General features: G+C 47.0%; 1 protein-coding gene across 1 annotated transcript in view; it reads right to left on the minus strand.

Moving 5' to 3' along the window:
- Positions 1 to 16,123, minus strand: part of LOC132821675 (uncharacterized) — a 40,705-nt gene extending 24,582 nt beyond the window's left edge. The window contains exons 1-2 of the mRNA XM_060834387.1: positions 16,015 to 16,123; positions 2,931 to 3,317 (exon numbers count right to left, since the gene is read on the minus strand). Coding sequence (XP_060690370.1) covers positions 2,931 to 3,317; positions 16,015 to 16,078 — 451 coding nt within the window. The 5' untranslated portion in view covers positions 16,079 to 16,123. The remainder of the gene's footprint in view (positions 1 to 2,930; positions 3,318 to 16,014) is intronic.
- Between the last annotated feature and the right edge of the window lie 202 nt (positions 16,124 to 16,325).

Raw genomic sequence — 16,325 nt, forward strand, 5'->3', positions numbered from 1 at the left:
AGGATCCCTTGGGGCCTTGGAGAAAAGTAAGGGGGGAGGTGTGGGCGCAAGTTTTGCATTTCTTGCAGTTGCAGGGGAAGGTGCCGGGAGTGGAGGTTGGGTTGGTGGGGGGTGTGGATCTGATGAGGGAGTGGTCTTTTTGGAATGCTGATAGGGGAGGGGAGGGAAATATATCCCTAGTGGTGGGGTAAGTTTGGAAGTGGCGGAAATGACGACGGATGATACGATGTATATGGAGGTTGGTGGGGTGGTAGGTGAGGACCAGTGGGGTTCTGTCCTGGTGGCGATTGGAGGGGCAGGGCTCAAGGGCAGAGGAGCGGGAAGTGGAGGAGATGCAGAGGAGGGCATCGTCGATTATGTCTGGGGGAAATTGCGGACTTTGAAGAAGGAGACTATCTAGCTTGTACGGTATTGGAACTGGTCCTCCTGGGAGCAGATGCGGCGGAGACAAAGAAATTGGGAGTATGGGATGGCGTTTTTACAGGGGGCAGAGTGGGAGGAGGTGTAGGCTAGGTAGCTGTGGGAATCGGTCAGTTATTAGCAAATATCCGTGTTCATTCGGTCGCCCGAGATAGAAATGGAAAGGTCTAGGAAGGGGAGGGAGGAGTCTGAGATGGTCCAGATAAATTTGAGGTCGGGCTGGAAGGTGTTAGTAAAGTCCATGAACTGTTCAACCTCCTCATGGGAGCACGAGGCAGCACCGATACAGTCATCGATGTAATGGAGGAAAAGGTGGGGGTGATGCCAGTGCAGCTGCAGAAGATGGACTGTTCCACATATCCTACGAAGAGGCAGGCATAGCTGGGGCCCATGCGGGTGCCCATGGCTACTCCTTTGGTTTGGAGGAAGTGGGAGGATTGGAACGATACGTTGTTCAGGGTGAGGACCAGTTCAGTCAGTCAAAGGAGGGTGTCAGTGGAAGGGTACTGGTTGGTATGGAGGGAAACGAAGAAGCAGAGGGCTTTGAGTCCTTCGCGATGGAGGATGGAGGTGTACAGGGACTGGATGTCCATTGTGAAGATAAGGCGTTGGGGACCGGGGAAGTAAAAATCATGGAGGAGGTGGAGGGCGTGGGTGGTGTTCCAAACATAGGTGGGGAGATCTTGGACTAAGGGGGACAGGATCATGTCGAGGTAAGGAGAGATGAGTTCTGTGTAAGCAGGAGCAGGCTCAGACAATGGGTCGGCCGGGGCAATCAGGTTTGTGGATTTTGGGCAGGAGGAAGAAACGGGCGGTGTGGGGTTGTGGGATTATGCGGTTGGAGGTGGTGGATGGGCGATCCTCTGAGGTGATGAGGTTGTGGATGGTCGGGGAAATGATAGTTTGGTGGTGGGAAGTTTTTTCTGTGGGGCAGGAGCAGGCTGAGACAATGGGTCGGCCAGAGCAGTCAGGTTTGTGGATTTTGGACAGGAGGTAGAAACGGGCGGTGTGGGGTTGTGGGACTATGATTGTGGTTGTTGGTCAGTCATCTCTGCTCCAGAACATCCCTGCAGGAGTTCCTCAGGGTAGTGTTCTTGGCCTAACCATCTCCTGCTGTATCATCAATGACTTTCCCTCCACTATATACATGAGAACATCACCACCTACAAGCTTCACTCCAATACACTCACCATCTTGATTTGGGAATATTTCATCATTACTTCAGTGTGACTGGGACAAACCCCTTGGAATCCTTAACCAACCTTATCGGGAATGTCCCTGCAGCTGAGGGGATGCAGCAGATCAAGAAGGCAGCTTACCATTCCCTTCTCCAGGGCAATTAGGGATGGCCAATATAGGCTGACCGAGCATGTGACACCCACGTCCCCTTGAACAATGAAAAGATAACTATACTTCCCAGTCAGGATGGTCTGTATCTGATGCCATTTTTTACACTGAGGTCATAGAGGTCACTACTTTGGAAGGTGCTGGTGGAGGAAGTGTTGCTGCCTTGCTGCAGTGTATTTTATTGTTATTTTTATTGTTACAATACTGTTGGGGTGGGGGAGTTCCAGGATTTTGACCCAGTGACAGTGACAGGGCAGCAATATATTTTCCTGCACTCTTCCAGACAAGTGGGGAGTATTCCATCACACTTCGAACTGGTCAATATGCTTTGGAGTCAGGAGGTGTGTTAATTTACAGGATCTCCAGCCTGTGACCTACTCTTGAAACCACAATTCCATTTACACTCCTGGGTTCACTCCTTGTCCACAACAGAGTGAGTCATTCAGGGGGCAGTTAAGAGTCAACCTCATTACAGTGGGTATGGGGCCGCATGTAGGTCAGACCAATAAGGATACAGATTTCCCTCCCTAAAGGACATGAGTGAACCAGGTTTTTTTTTGTCAGAGGTGTCTACATGGTCTTTATTAAACTGGCTTTTCAGTCTAGATTCCTTTCAAATTCAAATTTCACAATCTGCCATGGATTGGAAAGTATTCCCCAGGACATTAGCCTCTGCAGAGTCCTTCTCCCCCCATCCATCTATTTTCTGCTCAGCCAATAGAAAGTGAAGATAGAAACAGTGAGGTTTTCAGCCAATGTGAGCTGAGGATTCCCTCACTCTGAGATGTGCTCATCCAATGAGGGCTCGGAATTTATGGATCTCTTTTTCTCACCCAATGCCGATAGAGCAGGACTGTCATTGGGAAGGGGGTCTTGGAGCTTGAATCTTTGATGATGTTGTGTCTGTTCCCTGCCCCCAAAAAACTGAAGCCGGTCTGACCACAGCAAATGAGTGACTGTGGGAGGTTTCAGAGTCGGAAATGGATTGGTCTGTAAATCCCAGCCAGGTCTCTCCCTCTCTCTCTCTCCTTCTCACTGCCTCCTGCCTGAGACCAAATGGAAGAGCCCAGGAGAAGGAGCCAACCCGAGAGCTCCCAGACCTGGTGGAGCCTGTCCCCATTGAGCTGTCAGGGCAGTGACACCATCAGAACATTGTTCCTCACCTTCCACTTCCAGGCGTGTTCCATACCATGTTTGAAAGTTGCCGATATTGAGCTCCACACGACACCGATAGAAACCAACATCCTCCCGGCTCAGTCCCTCCATCATTACTGAGGCATCTTTGTTGGTGAGACTCCCCACGAATCTGAATCGATTCCCACCGTCCCGCTGTCTCACATTCTCACACAGCTCACCCTGGGAATGGTCTGGACCAGAATATGTACACTTAAAGATAAAAGACCGTGATTCCTCCTTGCACCATAAGATAGAGCCGGTGAGTGTGAGGTGAGTGTCAGGGTGGGTGAAGCTGCAGGGTAAGACAGCGGAGCCTCCTTCCTCAGCCCTCACTTCATCTGCGATTGTCATTGACCAACCATTAGCAGAATCCGCTGTGAGGGGAGAGAGAGAGAGAGGATATGAACACAGCACAGACACCAAACAGTGAGGTAAAACACTGAATCTGTTGTATGATGAGAAAATATATAACATTGTTCAGTTGTGGTTTATAAACTAACCTGGGACAGTGTGGAATGAGCTACAGGCTGGAGCACAACAGAAGGTTTCAGGGGGTTTGTGTTCGACTGTGGGTGTTTGTTGCTGTTGGTTGATGAGAGTTTTTGGTGCCTGAGAGTTTCCAGGAGTCCCAGAGTGATCTGAAGAGCAGGACTCAGGGCCCACCCTGCAGAACCTTTTCTATTTCCCATCACCTTCTACTCTATTACCGAGCCAGCCTTCAGCAACCTGGCTCATTCATCAGGCGTAGCAGAGGGATGGGGTACACAGTGAAAGTATTGCAGAGGGTGAAGGCGATACACAGAGACATGAAGAAGGAGAACTGAAGTAAAAAAATAAATCAGTCATAATCCCAGAGAACTGCTGTCTCATTAGAGAGAGGTGACTGATGGTGATTTAACCTGAGGGCCACTCTGCCTCAGACAGGGACACGGTTGAGAAGCTGAGACCTTCATGGTCCCCACAGGCAGGATGGGAATTAAACCCACATTGTTGGCATTACTCGCAAACCAACTGTCCAGCCAGTTGAGCTAACTGATCCAACAAGACGATGCAAGGAAATCCAGAAGGCAGTGTGAATATCATCAAGGGAGGGCATAAGGGAGTGTGGCATGGCTGGATGGCATTTACTTGTGAGTAAGGCAGATGAGCTGAGGGTGTAGATTAACACATTGGTATGTGATTTAGTTCAACAGATAAAAACAGATGCTGGAAACCAGAGTCGAGATTAGAGTGGTGCTGGAAAAGCACAGCAGGTCAGGCAGCATCCAAGGAGCAGGAAAATCAATGTTTCGAGCAAAAGCCCTTCATCAGGAGTGGGGAGACAAATGAGAGGGGGGTGGGGGTGGTGATAAGCTAGCATAGAGTACAATAAGTGAATGGGGGTGGGGATGGAGATGCTAGGTCAGAGAGGAGGGTGGGGGAAGGTAGCAAAGAGTACAATGGGTGAATGGGGGGGTGGAGAAGAAGGTGATTGGTCAGAGAGGAGGGTGGAGTGGATAGGTGGAAAGGAAGATTAGCAGATAGGACAATTCATGAGGGCAGTGCTGAGCTGGAAGGTTGGAGTTGGGGTGAGGTGGGTGAAGGAGAAATGAGGAAACTGGTGAAGTCCACATTGATGTCATGGGGTTGAAGTGTTCCGAGGCAGAAGATGAGGCACTCTTCCTGTGAGGATGTGGTGGTGGAGGAGGCCCAGGACCTGCATACCCTTGGCAGAGTGGGAGGGGGAGTTGAAATGTTGGACCACAGTGCGATGGGGTTGATTGGTGCGGGTGTCCTGGAGATGTTCCCTAAAGCTCTCTGCTAGGAGGCGTCCAGTCTCCCCAATGTAGAGGAGACCGCATTGGGAGCAACGGATTCAATAAATGATATTGGTGGATGTGCAGGTAATACTTTGATGGATGTGGAAGCCTCTTTAGGGTGGGACAAGATTGACAGTAGAGCTGAAAATGTGTTGCTGGAAAACGCAGCAGATCAGGCAGCATCCAAGGAGCAGGAGAGTCGACATTTCGGGCATGAGCCCTTCTTCAGGAATGAGGAGAGTGTGCCAAGCAGGCTAAGATAAAAGGTAGGAGGGAGGGACTTGGGGGAGTAGCGTTGGAAGTGCAATAGGTGGAAGGAGGTCCAGGTGAGGGTGATAGGTCGGAGTGGGGGTGGGGGCGGAGAGGTCGGGAAGAAGATTGCAGGTTAGGAATGTGGTGCTGAGTTTGTGTGTTGGGACTGAGACATGGTGGGGGGAGGGGAAATGCGGATACTGGAGAAATCTGAGTTTATCCCTTGTGGTTGGAAGGTTCCTAGGCGGAAGATGAGGCGCTCTTCCTCCAGCCATCGTGTTGCTATGGTCTGGCGATGGAGGAGTCCAAGTTCCTTGGTGGAGTGAGACGGGGGAGTTGAAGTGTTGAGCCACAGGTTGGTTTGGTTGGTTGGTCCGGATTTCTCAGAGGTTTTCTCTGAAACATTCCGCAAGTAGGTGGCCTGTCTCCCCAATATAGAGGAGGCCACATCGGGTGCAGCGGATGCAGTAAATGATGTGTGTGGAGGTGCAGGTGAATTAGTGACAGATATGGAAGGATCCCTTGAGGCCTTGGAGAGAAGTAAGGGGGGAGGTGTGCATGCAAGTTTTGCATTTCTTGCGGTTGCAGGGGAAGGTACCGGGAGTGGAGGTTGGGTTAGTGGGGATTTTGGACCTGACGAGGGAGTCACGGAGGGAGTGGTCTTTTCGGAACGCTGATAGGGAAGGGGAGGGAAATATATCCCTGGTGGCGGAAATGACGATAGATGATATGATATATGTGGAGGTTGTTGGGGTGGTAGGTGAGGACCAGTAGGGTTCTGTCCTGGTGGCGATTGGAGGGGCGGGGCTCAAGGGTGGAGGAGCAGGAAGTGGAGGAGATGCGGTGGAGGGAATCGTCCATCACATCTGGGGGGAAATTGCGGTCTTTGAAGAAGGAGGCCATCTGAGTTGTTCGGTATTGGAACGGTCCTCCTGGGAGCAGATGCGGTGGAGACAAAGGAATTGGGAGTGTGGGATGGCGTTTTTACAGGGGGCAGAGTGGGAGGAGGTGTAGTCTAGGTAGCTGTGGGAATCGGTCGGTTTATAATAAATGTCCGTGTTGATTCGGTCGTCCGAGATAGAAATGGAGAGGTCTAGGAAGGGAGGGAGGAGTCTGAGATGGTCCAGATAAATTTGAGGTCGGGGTGGAAGGTGTTGGTAAAGTGGATGAACTGTTCAACCTCCTCATGGGAGCACGAGGCAGCACCGATACAGTCATCGATGTAGCGGAGGAAAAGGTGGGTTGTGGTGCCAGTGTAGCTGCAGAAGATGGACTGTTCCACATATCCTACGAAGAGGCAGGCATAGCTGGGGCCCATGCGGGTGCCCATGGCTACTCCTTTGGTTTGGAGAAAGTGGGAAGATTGGAAAGAGAAGTTGTTCAGAGTGAGGACCAGTTCAGTCAGTTGAAGGAGGGTGTCAGTGGAAGGGTACTGGTGGGTACAGCGGGAAAGGAAGAAGCGGAGGGCTTTGAGTCCTTCGTGATGGGGGTTGGAGGTGTACAGGGACTGTCTGTCGTTGGTGAAGATAAGAAGGGGACCGGGTAAGAGAAAATCATGGAGGAGGTGAAGGGCGTGGGTGGTGTCCCGAATGTAGGTGGGGAGTTCTTGGACGAAGAGGGACAGGACCGTGTCAAGGTATTGGGAGATGAGTTCGGTGGGGCAGGAGCAGGCTGAGACAATGGGTCGGCCGGGGCAGTCAGATTTGTGGATTTTGGGCAGGAGGTAGAAACGGACGGTGCAGGGTTGTGGGACTATGAAGTTGGAGGTGGTGGATGGGAGATCCCCTGAGGTGATGGAGTTATGGATGGTCTGGGAGATGATGGTTTGGTGGTGGGAGGTGGGGTCATGGTCAAGGGGGCAGTAGGAGGAGGTATCCGCGAGCTGGCATTTAGCCTCAGCGGTGTAAAGGTCAATGCGCCAAACTACTACTGCGCCTCCCTCGTCTGCCGGTTTGATAGTGAGGTTGGGTTGGAGGGGAGGGAGTGGAGGGCTGCACGTTCCGAGGGTGAGAGGTTGGAGTGGGTGAGAGGGGTGGAGACTTTGAAGCGATTAATGTCACGGCAGCAGTTGGCAATGAAGAGATCGAGGGCGGGTAAGAGGCCAGCACGGGGTGTCCAGGTGGATGGGGTGTGTTGGAAGCGGGAGAAGGGGTTGTCAGAGGGTGGGCGAGAATCCTGTTTGAAGAAGTAGGCACGGAGGCGAAGGCGGTGGAAGAATTGTTCAATATCTCGCTGCGTGTTGAACTCGTTAATCCGAGAGCGTAGGGGAATGAAGGTGAGGCCTCTGCCGAGGACCGATCGTTCATCCTCAGAGAGGGGGAGGTCTGGAGGGATGGTGAACACACAGCAGGGCTGGGAGCGAGGAGCTGGAGTGGGGCTGGAGTAGGGAGTTCGGGCGGGGTTAGGCGTGGGGGCGGGAATCGGGGCGGAGACGGAGATCAGGGCAGGGGTGGGGTTCGGCGTGGGGGCGGGGTTAGGCTTGCGAACGGGGATCGGTGTGGGGGCATCTGCAGTCCTGACTTTCTCCTACTAGATTGACAGCACAATGTCCCGGGTAGAGAACCATCAGATGAGACATGTGGGGGAAGGGGAATGTAAAAGAGGAGGGGGTATTGCAACACTGATCAAGGAGTCAATTGCTGTAATAAGATGGATGATATCTTAGAATATTCTTCAAATGAGGCCACATGGTACAATGTAAAAACAAAACCCCATCACCACCCTCTGTCTCCTACCATCACGTCAATTTTGTTTCCAATTCACATTCTTCCCTTGAATCCCATGTGATCTGACTTTACTGACTGGTCTACCATGCGGAACCTTGTCAAAGGCTTTGCAAAATGACCAAGTCAATAACATCTCCCATCTTGTCCTCATCAATCTTTCTGGTTACATCATCAAAAAAATTAAATCAAGTTTGTGAGACATGATTTCCCCTGCACACAGCAGTGCTGACTATCCCTTATCCCTGGTGTTGGGTGAAGTTTTTAAACTTTGTCCACCCCAGTCCAACACCGGCACCTCCACATTATATTCCTTAACAGTCCTCTCTTCTTCACATGCCTGTAAATCCTATTTCCCAGGCATCTCCTTGCAGCCTTTCTACAATAAAGGCATAATGTTAGACAACCTCCAGTCCTCCAGCACCTTACCTTTGGATGCAGATGATGCAAATATCTCTACTAGAGGCCCCATAATTTCTTCCCTAACGTCCCATGATGCCCTGGGATACACATGACCATGTCCTGATGATTTATTCACCTTTACGTTTTCAGGAACTCCAGCATTTCCTCTTCTGAAATGTAGGCAGCTTTCAAGTCATCAATAATTATTTTCCCAAGTTCCCTCGCCTTCATTTCTTTCTCCACAATAAACACAAATGTAAAGTGTTCATTTAGTAACCCTCCCATCTCCTGTGGTTCCAAACAGTGATGACTTCATTGATCTTTAAGGGGCACTGTTCTTTCCCCAGTTGCTCTTTGGATTATCTGTATTGAACAGTTTCTGCCATGGCTATCTCATATGCACTTTCCTCCCTCCTGATATCCCTCTTTAGAATGCACCTACACTCCGCAATAACTCCACAGAGACCAGTATCCCCTCACCAAGTCGCCCCTTATTTACACAGGGAGAGTCCTGACCCTGATACAGCTCCCTCGCAGCAAGCTCTCAGAGTGAGCAGAATCTCTGACATTCCTGTTCTTAAATTAACAGCCCCAGTCAGGGAACTCATATCCTATGAGGTCCACCCGGCTGACATCTTCATTTTGGAAACCCCTGGATGACCTTGACTCGGGGCAGACACTCTTGCTCCACATGATAATCTACCATCCTCTCCTGTGGTTAAGAAAGGTTTCACTTCTGGTTGTGATGACCCTTTGGTTTCCCCCAGCACACCAGCTATTTCAGGTTGGCCAAGTTTGGATCTGTCTCCATCCAAAGTCTGATATTGTCGGCTGTGACTGGAAGTGTGTCCAGAAAATTTAAAACCATTACAGAAATTTCCAGTGGTGGTACCATCGGTGGTGTATCTGCCAGTTGGAGGTGGCTCAATGTATCCACATTTGTTACTTGGGCTCCCGGACAGTGTCCAAATTGTAATTAAACCCACTTCATATTCAAGCTCTTTGCTGAATCCGGCCTGAAGGTATGGGCAGCACTGCCTTATCCTCTTTAGGAAGACGTAACAGAGGTTTGTAGTCTGTGATTATTAGAAATTTGCTTTCATGTAGGTATTAACAGAATGTGCTGACTCCAAAAATCAACACCAGGATGGACGTCAGGTTATGTATGAACTTCCTGTAATAGATCACCAGCCCCCGGAATGACCCAAGCTGTGGTACTGATGTGGGAATTAGGGTCACCTCTGCCTGCCCTCACCCAATGGGTGTTACCCAGTCTTATTGACTCTGTCGTTTAAGTAGGATACTCAGGGTGCCTGGATTCTACATTTACCCCTCACTCATTCACCTAACCTGCACATCTTTTGGATTGTGGGAGGAAACTGGAGCACTCAGAGGAAACCAACGCAGACACAGGGAGAATGTGCAAACATTGCATAGACAGTCACCCAAGGCTGGAATTGAATGCAGGCCCCTGGTGCAGTGAGGCAGCAGTGCGAAACACTGAGCCAAAGTGTCGCTCTAAACCTTTCTGATTCATGTCCCTATACAAATTTCTTATAAATGTTGTAACTGTACCTACATCTAGCATTTTATTTCTGGCAGTCCATTTCACATACAAACCCCCCCTCTGTGTGAATACTTGCCCATCATGTCCCTCTTCATTCTTTCTCCACTCACCTTAAAAATATGCCCCTTGCTTTGAACTCCCCCCACCCTGAGACAAAGACCTTTGTTATTCACTGTCTGTGTTCTCCTCACGATGTTATTAACCTCGGGGATGATCACCTTGATGGGATTGCTCTATCTGCCCTCAATAGACAGATGGAAATTGAGGAACAAAAATGTCGAGATCTCAGCTCTATGTAAGAATAATAGGGTTGTAATAAAAGGCAATTTTAACTTTCCAGATAGAGACTGGGACTGCCATAGTGTTCAGTGCTTGGACAAGTGAGGAAATTGTTAAATGTGTTCAAGAAACTTTTCTGTCTCAATCTGTAGCTGTCCCTGTCAGAGAGGAAGAAAATTTGACATTCTCTTGGAAAGTAAGGCAAGCGACTGAAACGTTTGGGAGCAGTGATCATCATTCTGTTAGTTTTAGATTAGTTATGAAAATGTATGGGCATTGTAAAGTAGAATATAATTAGAGTCAGGCAAATCTTGATGGCATGGGACAGGAACTTTCAAACTTGATTGGAGTAAACTGTTCACAGGTAAAGGGACGACTGGCAATTGGAGTTTGCAAAACTGAGATAATGAGAGTTCAGAGACATGATGTTCCTGTTACAGTGAAGAGTAAGGCTGGTCGGCTGGGATAATGGATGAACAAAGATATTGAGGCTATGCTCAAGAATAATAAGGAATCTTTTATGAGGTATAAACAACTGGGATCAAGCGAATCTCTTGAAAATTATCAGGAGTGTTTAGTGGCTGTAACAAGATCAACCAGGTGGTCCTCACAGAATTTGAGTTCCCTAACTGATGCAGGTAATCTGGTCCTATCAGGGGGTCCTGGCTGACAGAGAAGAACTGGAGTGTTAGATATCCTGTTCACTCTGAGGGAGGTGGATCAATGCCAAGGAGTCTCCACATGTAAATAAGGGTTGACTTGGTGATGAAATACAAGCCTTTTTGGAGTTATTTCAGTGACAACAGGGGTGGGATTAATAATGTAACCATGCAAAAGTGCCTACTAGCTTCAAACAAGCAGTACAACTGGCTTTACCAATGGAAAATGCAGCAAGTGGAGCCGATGAGTAGTAGGATATTCCCCTGGAAGTGGGCACCCGCACCAGACCGACTGAGCTGAGGGAACCACCACCTGAGTGAAGGCAATTGCACAGCCTCACTCAGGACATATCCTGAACAGAGGGACTCCAGGTCAGCCCAGAGCAAAACCCCCAAAACAAAGCCAAGCTTCAACCAAATAGTGACAACTTTCTTCAGGATCCAGGCCGGCACAGCATTGTCATTGCTGCAGGAATCAGGACTCGAGACAGTAAAAGAGTCTCACTCGACCTAAACTGAGTAAGAGAACTCATCAGTCAGTGTCCAGGAAAGTCCATCTACATCTGGTGTAGAATCATTAATTTGTTTCACAACACCGAAATCACAATCAATCAAAATTGGAGTCTGGTTAAATGATGACCTATTCTAGTTGAGGTCAATACCAGAATGATCGTTGCAGTGATCATACAACCCGTCTTTAACAAAATTTGCCCTGGACTCCAACCCTTAGGTTTGTACAAGACCTCAGAGAAATTGAGAACCTCATACCGGGAAACCTTTCCAAATTAAGGATACAACTTCGGTTCCAGTCTCTTATGAGAAGCAGCTGGTTCAGTGATCACTGATTGTAGTAAAGGGTTTGGACCCGAGCTTGATCAGGTGAGGTTGGTTGAGAAAGATTCACCTTGCTTCATCAACATTTTTGAATAGAAAATGGCTGCCTGAATGAATACTCAATGAGTATTTATATGATTAACCATTTGCTTAAAATCTCCACAAAGATGAACCAACTCATTGGGTTTCACAACTGGTACGATAGGATCAAAAAACAGGAAATGTGGAGGATCCTGAAACTATGAACCATAAATACAATAGTCAGCACCAAATCACCAGGGGATTCAGAAAAAGCTTCTCTGCAGGGAGTGGTTAGAATGTGGAACCTGCTCATACACCAAGTGGTTGACACAGTGACCATTGTTGTACTGAAGGGGAAGCTTGATTGACACTTGAGGGAGGAAGCAAGAGAGGGAAGTGCTGTCAAAGTGAGAAAAAGAAGGGTGGGGGGGGAACTTGTGCAGAACATGATCACCGGCAAAAACCAACTGCACAGATAGCTTGATTCTGTAAGTCCCAAAAGCCTGGGCCTCCATTTGCTGTTCAGACGACTTCACAGGCACTGCTGATTTTTTTAGTCATTCATGGGATGAGGGTGTCACAAGTGAGGCCAGCATTTCTTGTCTGTTCCTAACTGCCCTTGAGAAAGTACTGGTGAGCTGTCTCCTTGAAATGTTGCAGCCAATGATGTTAGAATCCTTGGTGACTTTTAATGATTTTTATTTTGTTTTATCAATCTTTGCTTCGAGTTGTGAACTGAGGACTGTTACCCGAGGAAGACAAACAAGTTTGGCTTCATTTATGAGGCCAGACATGGAAGTTATTTGCATGTTGATTCTGATCAAAACAATTCCATAGATTCTTCAACACTGGGGAAGAGCAGTGCATGTAAACAGACAGACGTTGGTCATTAATAAAGACAGTCCCTGGGAACTGGTTCCACCAAGTCTGGGAGAGACCGAATGCTCAAGGAGGACCGAATGCTCAATATGTTCACTGGGAACTGGGACATTGCAGTGAGCTGGTCAGTCTGTCAGGGAGAGGCCACAGTTTTGAACTGGGTTTTGGGGAGGAGTCTGGCTGTTGAAGTAACAACATGAAGATCTGAAAGCTCCTTTCCTAACCGTCCATTGACAGCCAATGAAATGACAGAGATAATGAGGTCCCTTGGCATTTGGATCTTATATTAGGAAAGCAGCTACATCCTTAACTAACTTGGTCCAACAATAAATGAAAATGGAATGGGCTACAGAATGTTGCCAGGCAGCCATTGCAAAACTGGAAGTAATTTTAACAAATAAATGTGTATTAACTGCACCGAACTTTAATAAACCATTTCAATTAGAAGGAGATGTTTGTGATTTGGGGATTGGAACAGTTCTCCTACAGGACAACGAGGCTGGGATGGAGAAACTTGTGGCTTATTTTTCAAAAAAGGTCGAACCAACATCAGAAAACCGACTTGCCGATAGAAAAGGAAGTTAGCAGCTTTTCAACACTTTGGATTATATACTCAACATGGAGACAATGAGACTGTCTCTTTTACTGATCATAATCCACTGACCTTTAGAGTTGGAGTTTAGATCTACAGCTGGAGAAGTGTGATTGGACTGGAGGAAAGCTCATGTGGCACCTTAATTTAAAAATTGAGCAAGGGATAAACCAGGTAGCTCCAGGCCAGTGAGTCTGAGCTCAGTGGTGGGGAATTCATTGGAAGCAATTTAAAGGGACAGAATTAATCTACACTTGAGGAGGCAGGGATTAATCAGAAACAGACAGCATGGCTCTGTTAAGGAGAGGGAAGCAGAAGATGGGAAATTATCTGCTTTTCGTCTGGCCTCAGTTGTTTGTAAGATTTTAGTGAACATTATTATGAATGAGATTGCAGAGAACTTGGAAGTGCAGGATAAAATACAGTTGAGTCAGTATGGCTTCATCAAAGGCAGGTCATGCCTGAAATAAATCTGTTAGAAATCTTTGAGGAGGAAATAGGCAAGTTAGATAAAAGAGAACAAAGTTGGTCATTAATGAGGACATGACCTACTTGGATTTCCAGATGATCTTTGACAAGGTGTTTCAGTGGAAGCTGCTAAATAAGATAAAAGCCCATGGTGTTAGGGATTAGTGTGGTTTGACAATACTCAGACTTTCAGAGGTATATTTTGTTCTGGTATTTATTTTTTCATGAAAAGAGGTTGAGATAGAAGTGAAAAAAAGGCTGTTTCAAAACATTAAAGTGAACAGCTTGTGAGGCCTTGGGTGTTTTTTTTACAAGTTGAAACAATAGAAGCACTCTGAACGAGTGGGGTTAAGCTCCTACATAACCAGGATTTCAGTTTAACTTTGGGAAGCTGCTGGGGTTTGGAAGCTGCTATACATTGTTTCCTGAAGGCAAATGGAATATTATCCTTCATTGTAAGAGGGATGGAGTTTAAAAAGATGGAGGTTATGCTGCAGCTGTATAGGGGGCTGGTGAGACCACACCTGCAGTATTGTCTCCTTAATTCCGAAAGGATGCACTGGGACTGGAGATAGTGCAGAGGAGGTTCACTTGGTTGATTCCAGAATTGAGGGGCTTGGCTTATGAGGGAAGATTGAGTCGGCTGAGACTACATTCATTGGGATTTAGAAGAATGATGGGGGAATATGATAAAAATATGTAAAATTATGAAGGAAATGGATAAGGTAGAAGCAGGGAGGTTGTTTCCACTGGTGGGTGAAACTAGAACTAGGGGGCATCAGCCTTTTGTTATAAAGCCTCAAATTATCTTGAGAATGTGACTTAAATAAAGTTCTGGGTAATACACATTAATGAATCAAAACCAGCAAATCCATTCTAAAAGATGAAAGGCTGGATAATCAAGGTTTGTTCAATGTATCATTGTATCACTGTAATCTATTGCCAGAAATTATGTGTCTTATGGTCCTGTTTCACACCACCTGATGAAGGAGCAGTGCTCAGAAAGCTAGTGCTTCCAAATAAACCTGTTGGACTATAACCTGGTGTTGTTTGATTTTTAACTTTGTCCACCCCAGTCCAACATCGGCTCCTCCACATCTTGTAAATGAACTCTGTTTTGTTGAAAAATAAAAGGTTTGACCAGCCAATTCTCTCCTGCAATATCCACTTTACACCTGTTTAAAACAACGAGCAAAGTTAAGGTCTAGGCTCCCTTCTTAAAGGGTTTGAGGGATCTGGCCTGGTCCATAACAGAATGGGGACTCTTTACAGGATTTGTTGTTTAGTTGCAAACTGGGATTCGAGTTGTTGGACTTGAAGGCAGCGAATGGTAAGTGTTAGTGTCTGTTGTTGTGGATGTTGGTTTTGGTTGGTGTTGCTTGGTGTAGTCAGGGCTCTTTCAGTCAGCAAAAGTTTTCTGGGGGTGGAGGAAGTGACCTTGGGGGTTTTACAAAAAGGTGGTTAAAGCCAAGCTGTGGGAATGAGCAAACAAGCTGGAGTTGGAGCTGCTTCCTTCCGTGAGGAAACGACAGATACTTACAGCAGGAGCTCAACATTTACATTTGTTGGAAACTCCATCAGAATCTTTAGAGAGGCTAAAGTTCAGTTGAAAATGAAACAGCTTGGGTTAGAGTAAAAAAAAACCAAGGACAACCGAACCTTGTTAAAGGAGCAGCTTCTTCACAAAAGGAATTTCAGGTTATGGTCAGCAAGTGGGTAAGGACAGCGGAGTCCATGGAAAGGTCACCCATGGTCTTATTGGATGGTGGGGCAGGCTCAATGGGAAAACAGGCTCAAGGTAAGAAATAAAGGGTGAGAGGAGAGTTGAGGAGAGATACATTTTCATACAGAGGGATTTAAGAGTTTGGCACTCACTGTCTGAAAGAGTGTTAGAGTTAGAAACGCGAGTAACATTTAAGCAGTATTTTGGGATTTAGTAGACTTCCCATTTGCCTCTTCAGTAGCCTGCATCTCTGCTGTCTTACTTCTTTTTGATATTTTAAACTTCTGTCTAATTGACTTCCACCTCCCACCTCTACCCATCCCCCAATAATTAGTTTAAAATCCTCAAAACTGTTGGTTAAAAAGGCACAAAGATCAAGAGCTGTATTCTGGGGGAAGTATAGTCAGATTTTTGTTAACTCACACTCAAACGATGGTCCAAATGCCCTCTTTCTATGCAGTAAATGTCTAAGAGTCCATGAATCGATAATGAAACCTGAAAGTAATGAATCTTCACATGAGGAATAGTTAATTGTCTCTGGCCGACAGTAATTAACACTCATCAGATTGACAGAAGAGCTTTGAGGCTGAAACAGACAAGATGGAACTTTCTACCAGAGAAAGGTTGTCACTGCACATCATTCAGGAAATCTCAATGGTCAACCAACTGCAGGGTTTAGTTACAGCAAGTGGAACATTTTGACTTTCTGTGTTCTGTATTTGTAGTATTATTTGTAAGAAATTAAGGCAAACACTTTTGTCTCATCATTGTCTCTTGTCAATCAGTTCTGTCCCAGTATCTGTCTGAAACCTGGGTGTGTCTGCAGTGTTCTGTATCTCCCCTCACTCTCTGGAAGTGTTAGAAAGTACTTACTGTGACCCTGCACTGAGACTGACAGGAGGACTGCAGAAAGACAAATGTAGAGGGACTTCATCATCAATTCTTCACTTGCTCACTCTTCTCCTTCTCCAGAAAAATATGAAGTTACTTGACGTCCTGTGCACCAATGAAGAAATGTTGATCAGTGTAAACGATCTGAAGCAGGAGGAGGAAGTCTGTATGTGGTCAGGAAGAGCCAAGAGGATGACAAAACTGTTGTAAAACTGAGGGCACCAACCACAGCAACTGTTGAGAAAACAGGATGTTGCATCAGCTTCCAATACATTCCTCAAAATCCTTAACGT

Source organism: Hemiscyllium ocellatum, chromosome 2 (genome assembly GCF_020745735.1).
Source record: "Hemiscyllium ocellatum isolate sHemOce1 chromosome 2, sHemOce1.pat.X.cur, whole genome shotgun sequence".
NCBI lineage: Eukaryota > Metazoa > Chordata > Chondrichthyes > Orectolobiformes > Hemiscylliidae > Hemiscyllium > Hemiscyllium ocellatum.